This window comes from Myxocyprinus asiaticus, chromosome 20 (assembly GCF_019703515.2).
Source record: "Myxocyprinus asiaticus isolate MX2 ecotype Aquarium Trade chromosome 20, UBuf_Myxa_2, whole genome shotgun sequence".
Lineage (NCBI taxonomy): Eukaryota > Metazoa > Chordata > Actinopteri > Cypriniformes > Catostomidae > Myxocyprinus > Myxocyprinus asiaticus.
Genome location: NC_059363.1, coordinates 6053872 through 6070162, shown reverse-complemented (window position 1 = coordinate 6070162; position 16291 = coordinate 6053872). Strand labels below are relative to the sequence as shown.

Sequence of the window (16291 nt, the reverse complement as noted above, 5' to 3'; positions counted from 1 at the left end):
ATACACTTATTATAGGTTCATTCCCCTTGGAGCAACCTGGGGTTAAAGTGTTTTGCTCCAGGCCAAAAAGGTGATAGTTAATGAATCTGCCTGAGTGGGGCTTGAAACTACAACCTCTCAGTTATCATTCCAGATCATTAATCACCACACTATTCTGGATGGTTCAGAAAAAAATACAATAAAACATGCATTTCATGTCACTGCTTCTGCAAAGGAGAAATGCTCATTGTTTATTTTTTTGCATCACCAAATTGCAGTTACAACATGTAAAAAAGGGACAACCTCTGTGGATATGTCTCCATGAAAGAACCCACATAATATGGAGCTGAATATTTTAACAAAATATTTACTTTCCACAGTGCACTCTTGTTATCTCACACTCTGACCCCCACAAAACATAGACAGCACAAGTAAACTTAAAGACATTACACAATGCAAGTTACATATTTATAACAAAAGATTTGATTTAATTATTAAATTAGTATGGCATTTTTTCCGCTTTCAAGTATAATGAAGACATGGATTATTAGAGGTAAATCTTATTCACATGTTTCAGGTGTAAGTGGATTGTTTCTATTGTTTTCTGAACCCTTTCAGGATCGGGTAGATATTTTCAAAGGCTTCATAGATCTCTGACCGCTCTTTCGCACCTAGAATAAAAGAACATAAGAAAACTAGTTACAAAATCTCAATTTATGGTTGCAACATATTTTAGATTGGACTGTGCTACATTCGAGTAAATCCCAGGAAAAAAATTATATATCTATATCTATATCTATATATATATATATATATATATATACAGGTGCATCTCAATAAATTAGAATGTCGTGGAAAGTTCATTTATTTCAGTAATTCAACTCAAATTGTGAAACTCGTGTATTAAATAAATTCAGTGCACACAGACTGAAGTAGTTTAAGTCTTTGGTTCTTTTAATTGTGATGATTTTGGCTCACATTTAACAAAAACCCACCAATTCACTATCTCAAAAAATTAGAATACATCATAAGACCAATAAAAAAAAACATTTTTAGTGAATTGTTGGCCTTCTGGAAAGTATGTTCATTTACTGTATATGTACTCAATACTTGGTAGGGGCTCCTTTTGCTTTAATTACTGCCTCAATTCGGCGTGGCATGGAGGTGATCAGTTTGTGGCACTGCTGAGGTGGTATGGAAGCCCAGGTTTCTTTGACAGTGGCCTTCAGCTCATCTGCATTTTTTGGTCTCTTGTTTCTCATTTTCCTCTTGACAATACCCCACAGATTCTCTATGGGGTTCAGGTCTGGTGAGTTTGCTGGCCAGTCAAGCACACCAACACCATGGTCATTTAACCAACTTTTGGTGCTTTTGGCAGTGTGGGCAGGTGCCAAATCCTGCTGGAAAATGAAATCAGCATCTTTAAAAAGCTGGTCAGCAGAAAGAAGCATGAAGTGCTCCAAAATCCTTGGTAAACGGGTGCAGTGACTTTGGTTTTCAAAAAACACAATGGACCAACACCAGCAGATGACATTGCACCTCAAATCATCACAGACTGTGGAAACTTAACACTGGACTTCAAGCAACTTGGGCTATGAGCTTCTCCACCCTTCCTCCAGACTCTAGGACCTTGGTTTCAAAATGAAATGCAAAACTTGCTCTCATCTGAAAAGAGGACTTTGGACCACTGGGCAACAGTCCAGTTCTTCTTCTCCTTAGCCCAGGTAAGACGCCTCTGACGTTGTCTGTGGTTCAGGAGTGGCTTAACAAGAGGAATACGACAACTGTAGCCAAATTCCTTGACATGTCTGTGTCTTGATGCCTTGACCCCAGCCTCAGTCCATTCCTTGTGAAGTTCACCCAAATTCTTGAATCGATTTTGCTTGACAATCATAAGACTGCGGTTCTCTCGGTTGGTTGTGCATCTTTTTCTTCCACACTTTTTCCTTCCACTCAACTTTCTGTTAACATGCTTGGATACAGCACTCTGTGAACAGCCAGCTTCTTTGGCAATGAATGTTTGTGGCTTACCCTCCTTGTGAAGGGTGTCAATGATTGTCTTCTGGACAACTGTCAGATCAGCAGTCTTCCCCATGATTGTGTAGCCTAGTAAACCAAACTGAGAGACCATTTTGAAGGCTCAGGAAACCTTTGCAGGTGTTTTGAGTTGATTAGCTGATTGGCATGTCACCACATTCAAATTTTTTGAGATAGTGAATTGGTGGGTTTTTGTTAAATGTGAGCCAAAATCATCACAATTAAAAGAACCAAAGACTTAAACTACTTCAGTCTGTGTGCATTGAATTTATTTAATACACGAGTTTCACAATTTGAGTTGAATTACTGAAATAAATGAACTTTTCCACGACATTCTAATTTATTGAGATGCACCTGTATATATATATTCAAAATCTCAAAAAAGATCACCCAAAAATAGATATTATTTATAGTACATTTTATTCTTTACAATTTTATTTTATTCCTATTATTAATTTTATTCTTTATAATATTGTATATACTATAAAGTGTATAAAGCATACATTTAGGAGCATTAAGATTTTTCACATCATTGACATCATTTTCAAGGCCAGTTAAGCAAATTTCCCAAATAACAGTACTGCAATAAATACTTTTTTTCCCCACTGTAATAGATAGATTTTTTAACTTCTCAATGGTCCTTAAAATATGCTTCATTTTCTTTAAGTTAAATATGATTTCTTATTCCTTTCTTTTGATTTTGGGGTGAAATATGACCTGGACATGTTCTTGACCATTTTCAAGAGATTCACCCATTAGGTGACAGTACCTGTGAGCACAACTTTTCCAGATACAAAGATCAGCAAAACAATACGTGGCTTCACCATGCGATATATCAAACCAGGAAACAACTCTGGCTCATAGCTTGAGAGACAAAACAGTTGCCAGATAGAAGACAGATGTTATTGGGCAGTCGGGTAACTACTGTGGGCCTGTAAACATCAAACTCTTTGTAAGATATACAGTTGCCTGCACAGACCTGCTGAACTGCTGGTGAGTGAGAACCAGGCCTTCTAAGCGTATAGGAAAACAGACGTCACAGCTTCCAACCATGTTTTGGATTTTGAAGTCAAGGAATTTGGCAGGAAAGCCAAGCTTCTGTACCACCCGTGCGTATTTCCGTGCAGCAAGCCGAGATTGCTCCTCACTGCTTAGAAAGATAAACAATGGAAAAGACAAAAACAGGTTAACAGACCCATCTGAGACTATACTGTGCTAGGTTGATCAATCTTACAGTCATGTTACAAACATGTCATGTTAGTGCATCGTAATTAATCTGAACATTACGTATACCTCTTGGCACCAGTGCAGACCATTTTTCCAGAGCTGAATATGAGAGCAGTAGTTCTTGGGTCACGGATCCGCATTATGACAGCAGCAAAACGCTAACATAAGCAAAGTTACAGAGCTGAAAGATTGTTTGCCATGTTGCATACTGTACATACATATTTTATGACACTTTGCATTATACCAAAGAGACATGCAGAGTCTGTTCGCTAATATGGTGTAATACAATTTTGTTCAGTTTTGTTTGTTATATTGGGCTCAACAATTCTGAAACCACATTGAAAATCTGGGATTCACATTAAATTAAATTCAACTTAATCCTGGCAATAAACAAAGCTTGGGAATTTTGAAAAAAACAAACAAACATAGAAACGTTATGATATTAAAAATGAACAAGACATATTTAAGACTCTGCCCTATTTCTAGGTCACTAATCAAATGTAAGTACATTTGTGATATTGACCATGTTAACTCTTTTTGTTCAAAAATTCATATTTACTTGCTTCCACTGAAGCAAACAAGATGCTCTTTGGAAAAAAACTCAAATCATGACGGATAACACGGATAATCAAGTTTTGCATTAACTTGTGGAATCCATGCCAGCTTGAATGCATGTTATCATTAAAGCAAAAGGGGGGCATGCCATATTCTAAGAGATTCTGAAAATGTCAATTGTTTTAGTTCAACTTTATCTTCACACTCAAATTGTGATAATGATAATACAATCTGTAATGGGAAACACTGTTTCAAATTAGAAAAATGCAAAATACAAGCATTTTTACTAGTGGTCTGATACTTTTGGACCAAACTGTATAAACAAGAAAAATGTACCTTTGGATTGTATTCAGCATTTCGAGCTTGAAGTGCAATGGATTTTAAGTCCAGAGGGCAAGCAAGATTCACTGTTGACACAATATTCCTGGGGATAATCAAAAACAGTGTATATATACAGTATATATATATATTGTTCACTCACCGACCACTTTATTAGGTACACCTGTACACCTACTTATTCATGTGATTATCTAATCAGCCAATCGTGTGGCAGCAGTGCAATGCATAAAATCATTCAAATATGGGTCAGGAGCTTCAGTTCATGTTCACATCAACCATCAGAATGGGGAAACATTTTTTGATCTCAGTGATTTAGACCGTGGCATGATATTTGGTGTACTGCACACGCGCGCACACACACACACACGCACACACACACAGTATATAGAAAATAGAAGCAAAAAGTAACTTACTAACTGTAGAAAAGTTTGGCTTTAAGGAATGTTCCAGGTTCAATACAAGTTTGACATTAACAGCATTTGTGGCATAATGCTTATTACCACAAAAAACAATTTCGACTCGTCATATGTTTATTTATTTTTTTTAAAAGCAAAAATCACAGTTTTAGTGTGGCATTTACGAAGGAAGTGAATGGGTCAGTCCATAAACGTTAAAATACTCACTGTTTCAAAAGTATAGCCAAAAGACAAACATTATACATGTAAACATGACTTTAGCAAGATAAAATTGCTTACTAACCTCAACTAGATCAAGTTATTAGCCAACACCGCAATTACATGGTTTCTTTTTCATGACAATGGAGTAGTAATATTGGATATAGCTTTATACAGATAAGGTTAATAAGCACTAAATTTATCACACTAAAATAATGTTAACATGTATAATGTTTATGTCTTGTGGTTATAATTTTGAAACACTGTGTATTTTAATGTTTATTGACTTGGCCCCATTTACCTCCATTGCAAGTGCCTTAGTGTAACTGCATTTTTGCTTTTTTAAAACAAACAAAGGGACAGGTCTAAATTATTTTTGGTGGAAATCAACATTATGCTACAAATGCTGTTAACTGAGCTTAACTTGGATTGAACCCGGAACATTCCTTTAAAATATGGAGTCAAAATATTTTACAGTCTTGGAGCTACACAATAAATAGACCTCAGGGCTAATTTGTATGCTTCCATTCATGATTTTTTTTTTTTATTTATTTATTTTTTTTATTCTCATATATGTTTTCACACTCTTCACATTTTCTGTGTAAATGTCTTACTGTAGTTGTGGGATGATGCCTGAACTCTCCGCCACTGGGGTCATGGGGGTCATAGGGGTCATGGGGGTCATGGGGAGAGAGCAGAATTGTGATGTGTTCTGGGCAGCATTACTGGTGTCAGTTTCTGTCTCTGTCGACTCTCTCGGTGGACAGTCAGTGTAAATGCCACTGTCCTCATTCCTGCTGACACCTTCAACCTGCGATGGCTCGTCTTGGGTGCTCAATTCATCAGGTAAGAAGCTCAGGTCCAGATCGTCTGTGAGATCTTTCTCCTGAGAGTTTATTCCAGAGGAGAGTAAAGAGGCATCCTGAAGCTGTGGACCTGGACCCTTTAGACCGTGATCCCCATCAAAAATGTAATCAGAGGGACCCTTAGAAGAATAAAAAATGCTGGGTGAGCAGTACATCAAAAGACTTGAATTAAATCCATAATACCATGATAGAAAATGCACAGACACATTCTTATGGAGGAATAAACATGCAAAAATGGTTAATAAATAAATAACAGTGGGGCCTGGGTAGCTCAGCGAGTATTGACGTTGACTACCACCCCTGGAGCCACGAGTTTGAATCCAGGGTGTGCTGAGTGACTCCAGCCAGGTCTCCTAAGCAACCAAATTGGCCCAGTTGCTAGGGAGGGTAGAGTCACATGGGGTAACCTCCTCGTGGTCACGATTAGGGGTTCTCGCTGTCAATGGGGCACGTGGTAAGTTGTGTGTGGATCGCGGAGAGTAGCATGAGCCTCCACATGCTGCGAGTCTCTGTAGTGTCATGCACAGCGAGCCACGTGATAAGATGCACGGATTGCCAGTCTCAGAAGCAGAGGCAACTGAGACTTGTCCTCCGCCACCCGGATTGAGGTAAGTAACCACACCACCATGAGGACCTATTAAGTAGTGGGAATTGGGCATTCCAAATTGGGAGAAAAGGGGATAAAATAAAATAAAATTATAAAATAAATAAAATAACAGTATGAGATATAAGATTATCCATTTCCAAATTAAGAAATTGTGAAATACATTGTTACTAAGCATATTTTGATGTATTAATTTGATGTATTTTTTATTATAAAATATATATTACTTTATTTTTATCATGTATTGTATTTATATACTCATATATTTTATTTTCAAAAATAAATAAATAAATGATAAATTTAATAAAACCTTTTAATCTTGGCTAAATTTAACCCTGAATGTGATACCTGCATACTACAATTTTGGTAAATGTTGATTTGATATTTACATATTATTCTAATATTTTATTGTATTCATTTCCTTGCAAAAAAAAATATAATTTAATGAACAATTTAATCTTGATTAAATTTAATCCTGAGTATGTTATTTGCATGTTAGAAGTATTTGGTTCAATTTTGACATTTCAATTTTACTGAAATATTTTATTGTATTAATTCTACTTCACTAATTTCTGTAGGCAGGAATACATTACATTTATTTATTCTTATATATTTATTTCCGCATTTGTATTCCTTCATGTATTTATGTCTATACGTTTTACTCTGTATTGATTTGTTTATTTCAGTATTAATTACTTGCTCCATACTTGTGGATGAGGGCATAAATTTGGCTTGAACATTGGGGGGGTTATAGTGTGAAGAATTTACATTGATCATTGTATAAATATTGGAGGTGTTGTACTTGGTTGTTTTGATTATTGAGGGGGATTAACTCCCCCCATCCCCCCTGGAATCTACACCCCTGCTTGTGGAGGCTGCTTACATGTAAAATTATAAATTCAATAATAATAATAATAATAATAATAATAATAAAGGGCTTCATAACAGACTTTTGAGTAATCACAGATCTCAGTAATATTTTGATCTGAGCTTTCCACAAAAAAATAATAATAAATTAAAAAATAAAACAAATGTACTTGTTAGACTATCAGTCTTCTTATGTTTCTAAATCATATATCTTTAAATCTTTTGAACACTTGTTTTTCTGTTGTTTGTTTGTTTTTTGCAGAGAGAAAATAGGCACCAAAGTCATCAGTGTTGCTGTCACTACAAACGGATATGCAGATGCTGTAAACAGGAATCGCTTTGTGATGCAAAAAAAAGAAAAAAGAAGCATTTAATTTGCCAGTTTCCTCTATGAATTCAACTTACAGCAATAGTCTGGTCAAAGTAACTTTCGAGGGCTGCCTCCTCATCCATATCCCATAAGGTCCATGAGAATAAAATGATTTACAGAAAACGAGGATGGAAAACTTTCCCAAATCTCATCAGAATTGTGTGATGATCCCAGAGGAGGCATGACACTAATTGGCAACAAGTGTGAAGTTGTTCTTAGAGGCGTGACAAATAATTTCATCAAAACTAAGGAGCTAGTCCTCTCTGTCATGCTCAAATGTATTATTTAGGTGAAAGCCAAACAACAAAAATACTGTTTCGTTGACCGTTTGCTGTAACATAAATTAATAATAACACAAGAAAAAATAAACTAAACTAATTTTGCATGCAGTACAGCCTTCAGCCAGTAGAGGGAGCCAAAAACTCTTTCTAACTCTGTCACTACTGCGCATGAGCGGAAGACGATTTCAAAACACATGCGAGGTGTTGCAGCTGTCACTCAGCAGTTTTGAATTATAAACAGTTAGATGTGTCATTTGAATTGAATGGCATGTTTTAAAAAGCTACATAAGAATAGTTACGCACGTATGGAAACGCAGTGCATAGTGAATATTTTGTAAGAACTGAGTAAACATGTGAAGTGCGGAATGGATGCAGTGAAAGAGTGCTTGAGAGATTTTCCTAAAGAAGCTCGGGGTGAGTTCATCTGTTGACACCTAAACACATCCATAATCATATCCAAACAGCAATGTCCAATACTTAAATAAATAAAATAGTAATAATAATAAGTCGCCTTTTCAGCCTCTACTGATCTTTGGCTTACTCTACAGAATCAAAGGGATAGTTAAAAAATATCAAAACGAAAAAAATAAAAAATTCTCTCAGAATTTTCTCATCCTCATGCCATCCCAGATGCGTATGACTTTATTTCTTCTGCTGAGCACGACCGGAGATTTTTTAGAAGAGTATTTCAGCTCTGTAGGTCCAATCAATGCAAGTGAATGGTTGCCAGAACTTTAAGGCCCAAAAAGCACATAAAAGCAACATAAAAGTAATCCCATACGACTCCAGCAGTTTAATCCAAGTCTTCAGAAGATATATGATAGGTGTGGGTGAGAAACGGATTCATATTTAAGTCCTTTTTACTATCAATCTACACTTTCACATTCAGCCACCTACTGGTTGGGGCAAGCCAAAGGTGGAGATTGATAGTAAAAAGGACTTAAATATTGATCTGTTTCTCACCCACACCTATCATATATCTGTTGGGGCCAGACGGGCTGGTTTGAGTATTTCTGTAACTGCAGATCTCCTGGGATTTTCACGCACAACAGTCTCTAGAATTTACTAAGAATGGTGCAAAAAATATCCAGTAAGTGGTATTTCTGCAGATGGAAATGCCTTGTTGATGAGAGAGGTCAGCAGAGATTGACCAGACTAGTTCGAACTGACAAAGTCTACGGTAACTCAGATAACCACTCTGTACAATTGTGGTGAGAAGAATATCATGTGGGTTGGCGCTGTTTTGGTGGCACGAGGGGGACCTACACAATATCAGGCAAGTGGTTTTAATGTTGTGGCTGATCTGTGTATATATATATGTACGGTATTTATTGCTTCATGATAATTAGATTTTGTTTTTTCACATTACAGTAGGCTGTAAATTGTAATTCTCATTATATGTCATTAAAATCTAATGAGTCTCATGAGATTCTCATAACTGTAATAATGTAATCAGAACCACCCTATCAGGATATAATGACTTCTTAAAAAATAAAAATAGGCATTATATTAGTACAACAAATACTTGTATGATGTATAAATACTTTACAATTTAAATAATGTCATTTTTTTTTTTCTATATTACAATAATGGCAATTACTGGGAGGGGGAAATGTGCTCACGTGACATGAAATCAATGTTACAATGCAAAACATCTTAATGATATAAAAATAGGCTTCAAACACGACATAGGTATGTTCTTGACAGGCTACATGAGACCTTGATGATGAGTTATATTATATATGTCAATATCAATACGTCTTCTTTCCCGAAGAGCTTTATCTAAATGATGTGGTGCCATACCTGGATGGCCCCCTCTCTCCACTTCAGTTTTATCGAGACTGGATTGGTCACAACAAGCCATGAATCATTCGCAACGCCTTCAGTGATTGGCCGGCCTTGACTAAATGGAACACCTACATATCTCAGGTGAGCCAATCAGATGGCAGCTTGAAATAACTGTACTTGTTAGACTATCAGTCTTCTTATGTTTCTAAATCATATATCTTTAAATTTTTTGAACACTTGTTTTTCTGTTGTTGTTTGTTTTTTGCAGAGAGAAAATAGGCACCAAAGTCATCAGTGTTGCTGTCACTACAAACGGATATGCAGATGCTGTAAACAGGAATCGCTTTGTGATGCCAGAGGAGCGTCACATGACCTTCTCTTCTCTGCTGGACATCATCGAGGGAAGGTGAAGAGCAGCGGAGTCTTTTATGTTCAGAAGCAATGCTCTAATCTGACTGAGGAGTTGCTAGAGCTGATCGGAGACATACAGACTCACATCCCCTGGATGAGTAAAGCTCTTGGTACCGTCACACATTTTACATCTAGTTTGAGCAACACCTGGATGTGCTTTTGGTTTAAAAAGCAGGAGGATGTAACTTGTGAAATCTGTACAATGATGTTAATGATTAAACCTCTGCACTGCACTTTGAAAGCTGGAGAGATGCTGTACCTGCCTTCTCTGTGGTTCCATCATGTGCGACAGTCCCATGGCTGCATAGCAGGTAACACCATCAGTGATGTTCCTATCTTGCCTGTAAGATTAGAACAGAACAAAACTTTCCCAATGACACTTACCTGGTTTGCAAATACTGTTTTCTGCAAATACGGTTCTTAAGTAATGAAGTGTCAGTATCAAATTGCAGAAAGATAATTTTTATATTTTTTTGTGAATTTAGCAGTGATGCATCATCCAAACAATGGTATCGGCAGAAGCAATTATCTGCACTGATCTGATCAGGAATTGGCCGATTTGTTCAAAACAGCTGATGATCGGGGCCAATTAACCCTCAGGGGTCGACGGATGCACCGGCGCGTCCTGCTGGATTTTTTCCCTCATAACAGCGGAAACAACTTAAAATATTTTTGGGCATACAGATAAGTGTAAGACATCATTAGAGACTATAAACGGTCTACTTTTATTTGTGTACACTCACAATAACAACAAAACCTTGTGGGCTTTCAGCCGTCTCTGTCTCCGTGAGCAACTTTCTGAAACTGAAACTCCGCGAATACTAATCAGACAAACATGAAACATATGTCTAAAGAAAGCTTAAAATGTCCACTTTTAAGTAAAACAATTCAAATTTAAAACAAATATTCTACTGCAATGTAATCTGGATGAAATAAAGCGATGTACAGTTTCTCCTGGCTCTGCTAATTATCGCAAATGTGCTCCCACCCACCAGCAGAGCACGCTATTCAAACGGTAATGTCCTGAGGCGATCGATGCAAATGGTAAACGCCCCAACAGTGCCTTAAAAAGCATCAAGTTCATTCACTTTTCTGTGCGTTTGGAAGATGGCACGCTACACAGGTGAGGAACCTCTTCAGATGGTCCTGGATAGTGACGAAGAGTTTTCCTCAGAAGAAGAACGGGACTCCGACGATGAACATTTGAAGAGCGACTTGATCCAGCCAAGGATACAATTTTGGATGAGTAAGTCTTTACTTACATTAGTTGACATACTATTTTATATAAACATGGACATATTTTACTAGTTGGACTATTTCCAGACTTGTCAGCCAGGATTCAGAGTATTTACATTTGAAATATGTCCTAATAGGCAAGTTTTAGTTACATTAAATGTTGTTTTGGCTAAAGCAGGTATTTAAATTGTATGCTGTATGATATAAATATGATATGTAATAAGATATCAAAATAATATGAATGTTTAGATTATATTTTAACTAGTGTTTATGCTGCCTCATTATCATCAACAAAGCTTGTGCTTGCAAATATCTGTTCGGGTGTAAATGTGTAAAATGTGCTGTAAATATGCCCATATTAGAAAATCAGCATATCAGAATGATTTCTGAAGGATCATGTGACACTGAAGACTGCAGTAATGATGCTGAAAATTCAGCTTAGATCACAGGAATAAATTGCATTTGACAATATATTCAAATAGAAAACAGTTATTTTAAATTGTACAAATATTTCACAATATCACTGTTTTTGTTGTATTTTGGATCAAATAAATGCAGCCTTGGTGAGCAGAAGAGACTTCTTTTAAAAACATTAAAAAATCGTACAGATCTATAAACTTTTAAACGATAGTGTAGGTCTAAAGTTTTTAAGTAAAGTCTTTATGTAAAGAAAATGTATAGTCAGATTACCTCTTTTAACTTAAACTTGATTTTGTGAATAAGCTACAAACAATACATTCAATCATTAAGTCTCCTCACATTCATTCTCTCTCAGGGGAGGGATCTTTGTCTCCTCATGTGTGAATCACATCAATATTCATGATCACGCCTCCTTGCATATGGCCTTTCTAACACTAAAAGTGTCTTACAAAAGTTAAATGACTATATTGTTTTGTATGAATGAGTGATCAGGATGGTTTTCACATCATTTTGTATGAAAAACTCTAGGCTACAAGATCCAGTTCTCAAAAGTCTTGTGTACAAATGTTTAGTATGTGTTATATGGCCATATTTCAGTGACTTAAAATTTTTGTTTTTTCAAAAGCCACGCATATACGTTATTTTCTCAAAAATATAAACATGTACATACATGTTCACATATTATTGTAGTCCAGTTTGTGCTGAATACAGTGTTATCACACTTTAGCCATTAATATGTTTTTAAGCAACTGAAAAAAGCACAAATGTCAAAGCATGTCAAAACTTCTCAAGGGCCTAAAACACCCTCAAACCCCAAAGGGTTAATGCTTACCTCACGTGCTGTCAGAATTATTGTAAATACGAGTATCTTCGAAAGTTGTACATGAACATCCCCTCAGGTCGTAATCACGACTGGGAAACTCAAATATAATTTTGATACATGAGTTTCCGAGTTGGGAGGAGACGTAAACTTTCAACTTGGTGGACGAGCTTATTCATTTGTCAAAATGCAGCTACCGTTTTATGACTTGCATTTTTTAGTCATGTACATTTACGTATATCAGTAACTATTTAATGCTTATTGTACATTTTTACACAGAGAAAATAGCATGTATTTGAACAAAATTCCATTATCATCAGCCAGTTGGCTAGCATGTATACAAAATGAGAGTTCCCCAAGAATTATACATGAATGAACCTGGCGCCCTTCATGCTTCCAACAACAAAGCACTTGAACGTGACGTTCTCATAATTACAAGTTCAGAAGTGGGAAATAGGATAATTACGATATTAGGTAAAGGCAGCATAATTCCTGTCAAAAGGGGCAGATGTGTCAGATAATTACCTACAACTCGAGCTGTGTCTGAAAAAAATTTCTCTTGTGTGGAGTTACTTTGAATTTGGTGACAATGACAGCAGAGATGAAATTTGTAAGGAACTATTGTTAAAACTTATTTGTTAATGCACCTAAAAGCTTGACACAGGAAGGAATATGATGAACTTGTTGAAGTAAAAAAAAAAAAAAAGAAGAAATCTTACCAATTTAAATGTGCACTCAGTAACTTTGTTTGTGTCATCTTGGACTTAGTGACATCTAGTGGTGTGGATGCAGCATCATTCAAAATCAATAGTTTTTAAATACAGACGCCATTGTAGAAATTCACTAATCACAATCAGCCATGATTCATTTAATCCAAGAGTGAAAGTGTCCAATAACAATATGGTTACTGAGATTATGCGAGTAGTATTCAGCTGGTCATGTGATTCTAAAATGGCAGCCCCCATGAGGGCGCCCCTGCCCCATGTAGAATAAAACAGCTTTTATAAGGTTACTGATATGACCAGTACACCTTTACTGTAAGTGTGAATAGAAGCTATTCAGAATTTAGTTAATTTGAGTTAAGTTTAAGTGCTCTGTTTTTAATGAAGACCACTTACTCTGAAACATGGAAAACATGTAGAGAAAACTTTTCTCTCAGTCTAAATTTCTTTCGAAATTGTATAACTAAATATCAGTGATTTGAAACAAGGTAGCAAAAAAATGCAGTACCACCAAATGATCTGTTTTGGCAGATGTTGTTCTGAATAATTGAAAATCAGTATCTATGTCATATCAGTAAAAATGTTGCATCGGTGCATCCCTAAAATTTAGATAAATATGGTGTAAAAATTTTTTATTTAATTTCAGCACATAATGTGTACAGTGTTCAGTGTACTTCATTGCTATAATCTAATTGTATTAGGCTATATATCAGATGTATTGACATCATAATCGACCATTGAAAACTCCATATCAGTCAATCACTAAAAAAACATTACGTAACCAACAATGTATTGTAACTAATCATGTATGAATGTTACGTTTAACCTGTTTTTGTCTCTGCAGTGAATTTCTGGTATGATATGGAATATGATATCAAATACAGTTATGTCCAGCTGGTGGAGTCCCTGACAAACGCTGTGGGATCTCTATGAGGCTGTTATCACAAAAAGGATCTGATCTGCTTGATAAAATAAAATGTCGACAACCAGAAACATCATGCGTGTCATGAGAGGTGTTTAAGTATATGTTTACGTGTTTGTATGACATATGGCAAAAAACAATGCAATTTACCATGTAATAAACAGTTTTATTTGTTTGACTTCTCTGAGAAAAAGATTTCGGATGATAGATTGTATGAACATTGAGGATAGAAACACTTGACTTCAGTTTGGAGCGAAAGATAAGACAAAAGTCACAAGTTTCCAAAAAGAAACAAACAGTCTTAGAAACCACTGGTCCATCTGTATTCCTAGACTACAGCTTGTTCAGTTAGTCATACATTAGATGAGAGCAAAGCTAGGTCACCACAAAGATAGCACTGAAAGCTGAAGGTTTGAGGAGCAAATTAAGCATTCAGCCGTGCATTCCAGTTTAGGGTGTAAGTCGACCCTAAAGCCCACCGTTCTTCATGCATAAGTAGTGTATTCATGCTAAGAATGGAGTGATGCTCATATTATATTTACTTTATTACAGAAGCAGTCCTACTGCAATCATTGCAGTATGATTTTTAATTCTTTTACATTATTGATGCCCACTAGCTAGCTAAATCAAGTCTGTTCGAGTTCACATTATATTGTATTTTTATCTCATGCATTTCAAAGTCTTGATTAAAGCCATAGCACTTTTCATGACATCGGGAATGTAAGCTTTTTTGCATACTAAAATGTGCTGAAATGTATTAATCATTTTAATATCGGTATACAGTTCTGCAAAACACTATGATGTTTCCTGTGACAGATGGGTTTGGCTCAACTATCATCAGATTCAGAGAAAACTCTGAATCTGATGTATGATCCATGTATGATCCACATTTGCTTGGACAATTAAAAAAACTTCGAAGCCAATTTTCTCAGTTTCACTGTTGGCTTAGTTACTGTGTTTTGGCTTTCTAAGGCAGAACTGTTTACCACATGAATGCAAATGCAGTCCCTCATTGAAACAGCATCACTGAGAGCATTTGCATGATGATCTCGCACTGATTGTGCTTAATCAGTGGACAACGAGTGCGTTTATATGCACACCATTACACTGATAACTTTCAAAAACCATAGCATTATCATAAGCATAATCGGTGTGAGAACGTACATGAAAACATGCTGGTTTGTGTAATCGCATTAAACAGCTTTCTTTTAGCAGGGTAAGGTCATAAACGGTTTAAGCTAAAACTGATCATCACAGATCGACGTAGTTGCATGTAAATACCTTTACCGGTGTAGTATCCAGTGTTCACAAGTGTTGCATGAATGCCTATTTACATTTTGACGAGAATAATCAGATGATTTCAAATCTCATTTTTCTTGTGCTGTTGAAATTTTTGAATATGCTGATTTTTGTTAGTAATTAGCAAATTGGTGTGCATATAAACATGATTTTGGTTTTGGCATCGTCCTTGATAAATAGTACAGCAATCGCACATTTCATGTTTCACTAAACATTTTTACCAATAGAGCCTGAGAGAATGTGATCCAGGTGGAACTGCTCACTAAATATAAAATTTCAATAAATTTAATTGTTGCATCTCAGGCATCGAGCAAGTTGCAGCTATTTTGAACTAGTTGCAGTGTTGACTAGTTGCTAACATAGTTGCAAACATCTCTTTGAAACAGTACAAGAGCATCTGGATTGTACAAAATATGTGCAAAATCCATATAGATAAGAAATTACAGTACACTTAACATAACGCCATCGTTTGAATTAATGTTAGCTTAGTTAAAGTGCTTTACTGTACATAATCAATATTATGGAAAAGATAGGTCCACACCTCATCCTAGTTAGCAAGGGATTGTTGGTAATACAAATAAGGATTTTTTTTTTTTCTCAAGAAGTCAGGATAGAATGGCTGAATAAAAGTTCAGCTCTTGGGTAAATGATTAATAGCATGTTTATGACAATAAAACGTACATTTAAGAAGTAATCCTTGGAAAAAACTGAAACAAGCCAAGTTCTCCAGTTAAAAATGCTTTTCTGTTCAGGACAAAGGTATTGGACAAAGGTAAACCCAAATACTGAAAAATAGGTAAACTTTTCTTATAATTTGTTCAGAAAAGCAGATATTTCACAAAATATGCCCTTCATTGTCTTGGTATCTTTTAGGACAGTGATTCCCAACTGGTGGATCACACAGACAGCGGGGAAAATGCAATCCTAAATATAA

At 35.9% G+C, this 16291-nt stretch overlaps 1 protein-coding gene and 1 pseudogene across 1 annotated transcript; one reads left to right on the top strand and one right to left on the bottom strand.

The window, feature by feature from the left end:
- Positions 1-281: 281 nt before the first annotated feature.
- On the bottom strand, positions 282-7541 carry tbpl2 (TATA box binding protein like 2). Its single transcript, XM_051647060.1, has 7 exons — positions 7494-7541; positions 5366-5736; positions 4135-4222; positions 3310-3401; positions 2996-3166; positions 2786-2880; positions 282-650 (listed from the first exon to the last, which is right to left on the bottom strand). The coding sequence occupies exons 1-7, from the start codon at positions 7539-7541 to the stop codon at positions 574-576; spliced, it is 942 nt and encodes a 313-aa protein (XP_051503020.1). The 3' UTR covers positions 282-573.
- Positions 7542-7918: 377 nt separating this feature from the next.
- LOC127411470 (bifunctional peptidase and (3S)-lysyl hydroxylase Jmjd7-like) lies at positions 7919-10551 on the top strand (annotated as a pseudogene).
- The last annotated feature ends 5740 nt before the right edge of the window (positions 10552-16291 follow it).

Excerpts from the sequence above, each read along its gene's own strand:
- tbpl2 (XM_051647060.1), bottom strand. The coding sequence starts at position 7,541 with ATGGATGAGGAGGCAGCCCTCGAAAGTTACTTTGACCAGACTATTGCT. Across the intron at positions 4,223-5,365 it reads GGCATCATCCCACAACTACA|GAATATTGTGTCAACAGTGA; the intron begins GTAAGACATTTA and ends GATTATCCCCAG. Across the intron at positions 3,402-4,134 it reads ATGCTGAATACAATCCAAAG|CGTTTTGCTGCTGTCATAAT; the intron begins GTACATTTTTCT and ends TGCTTATGTTAG.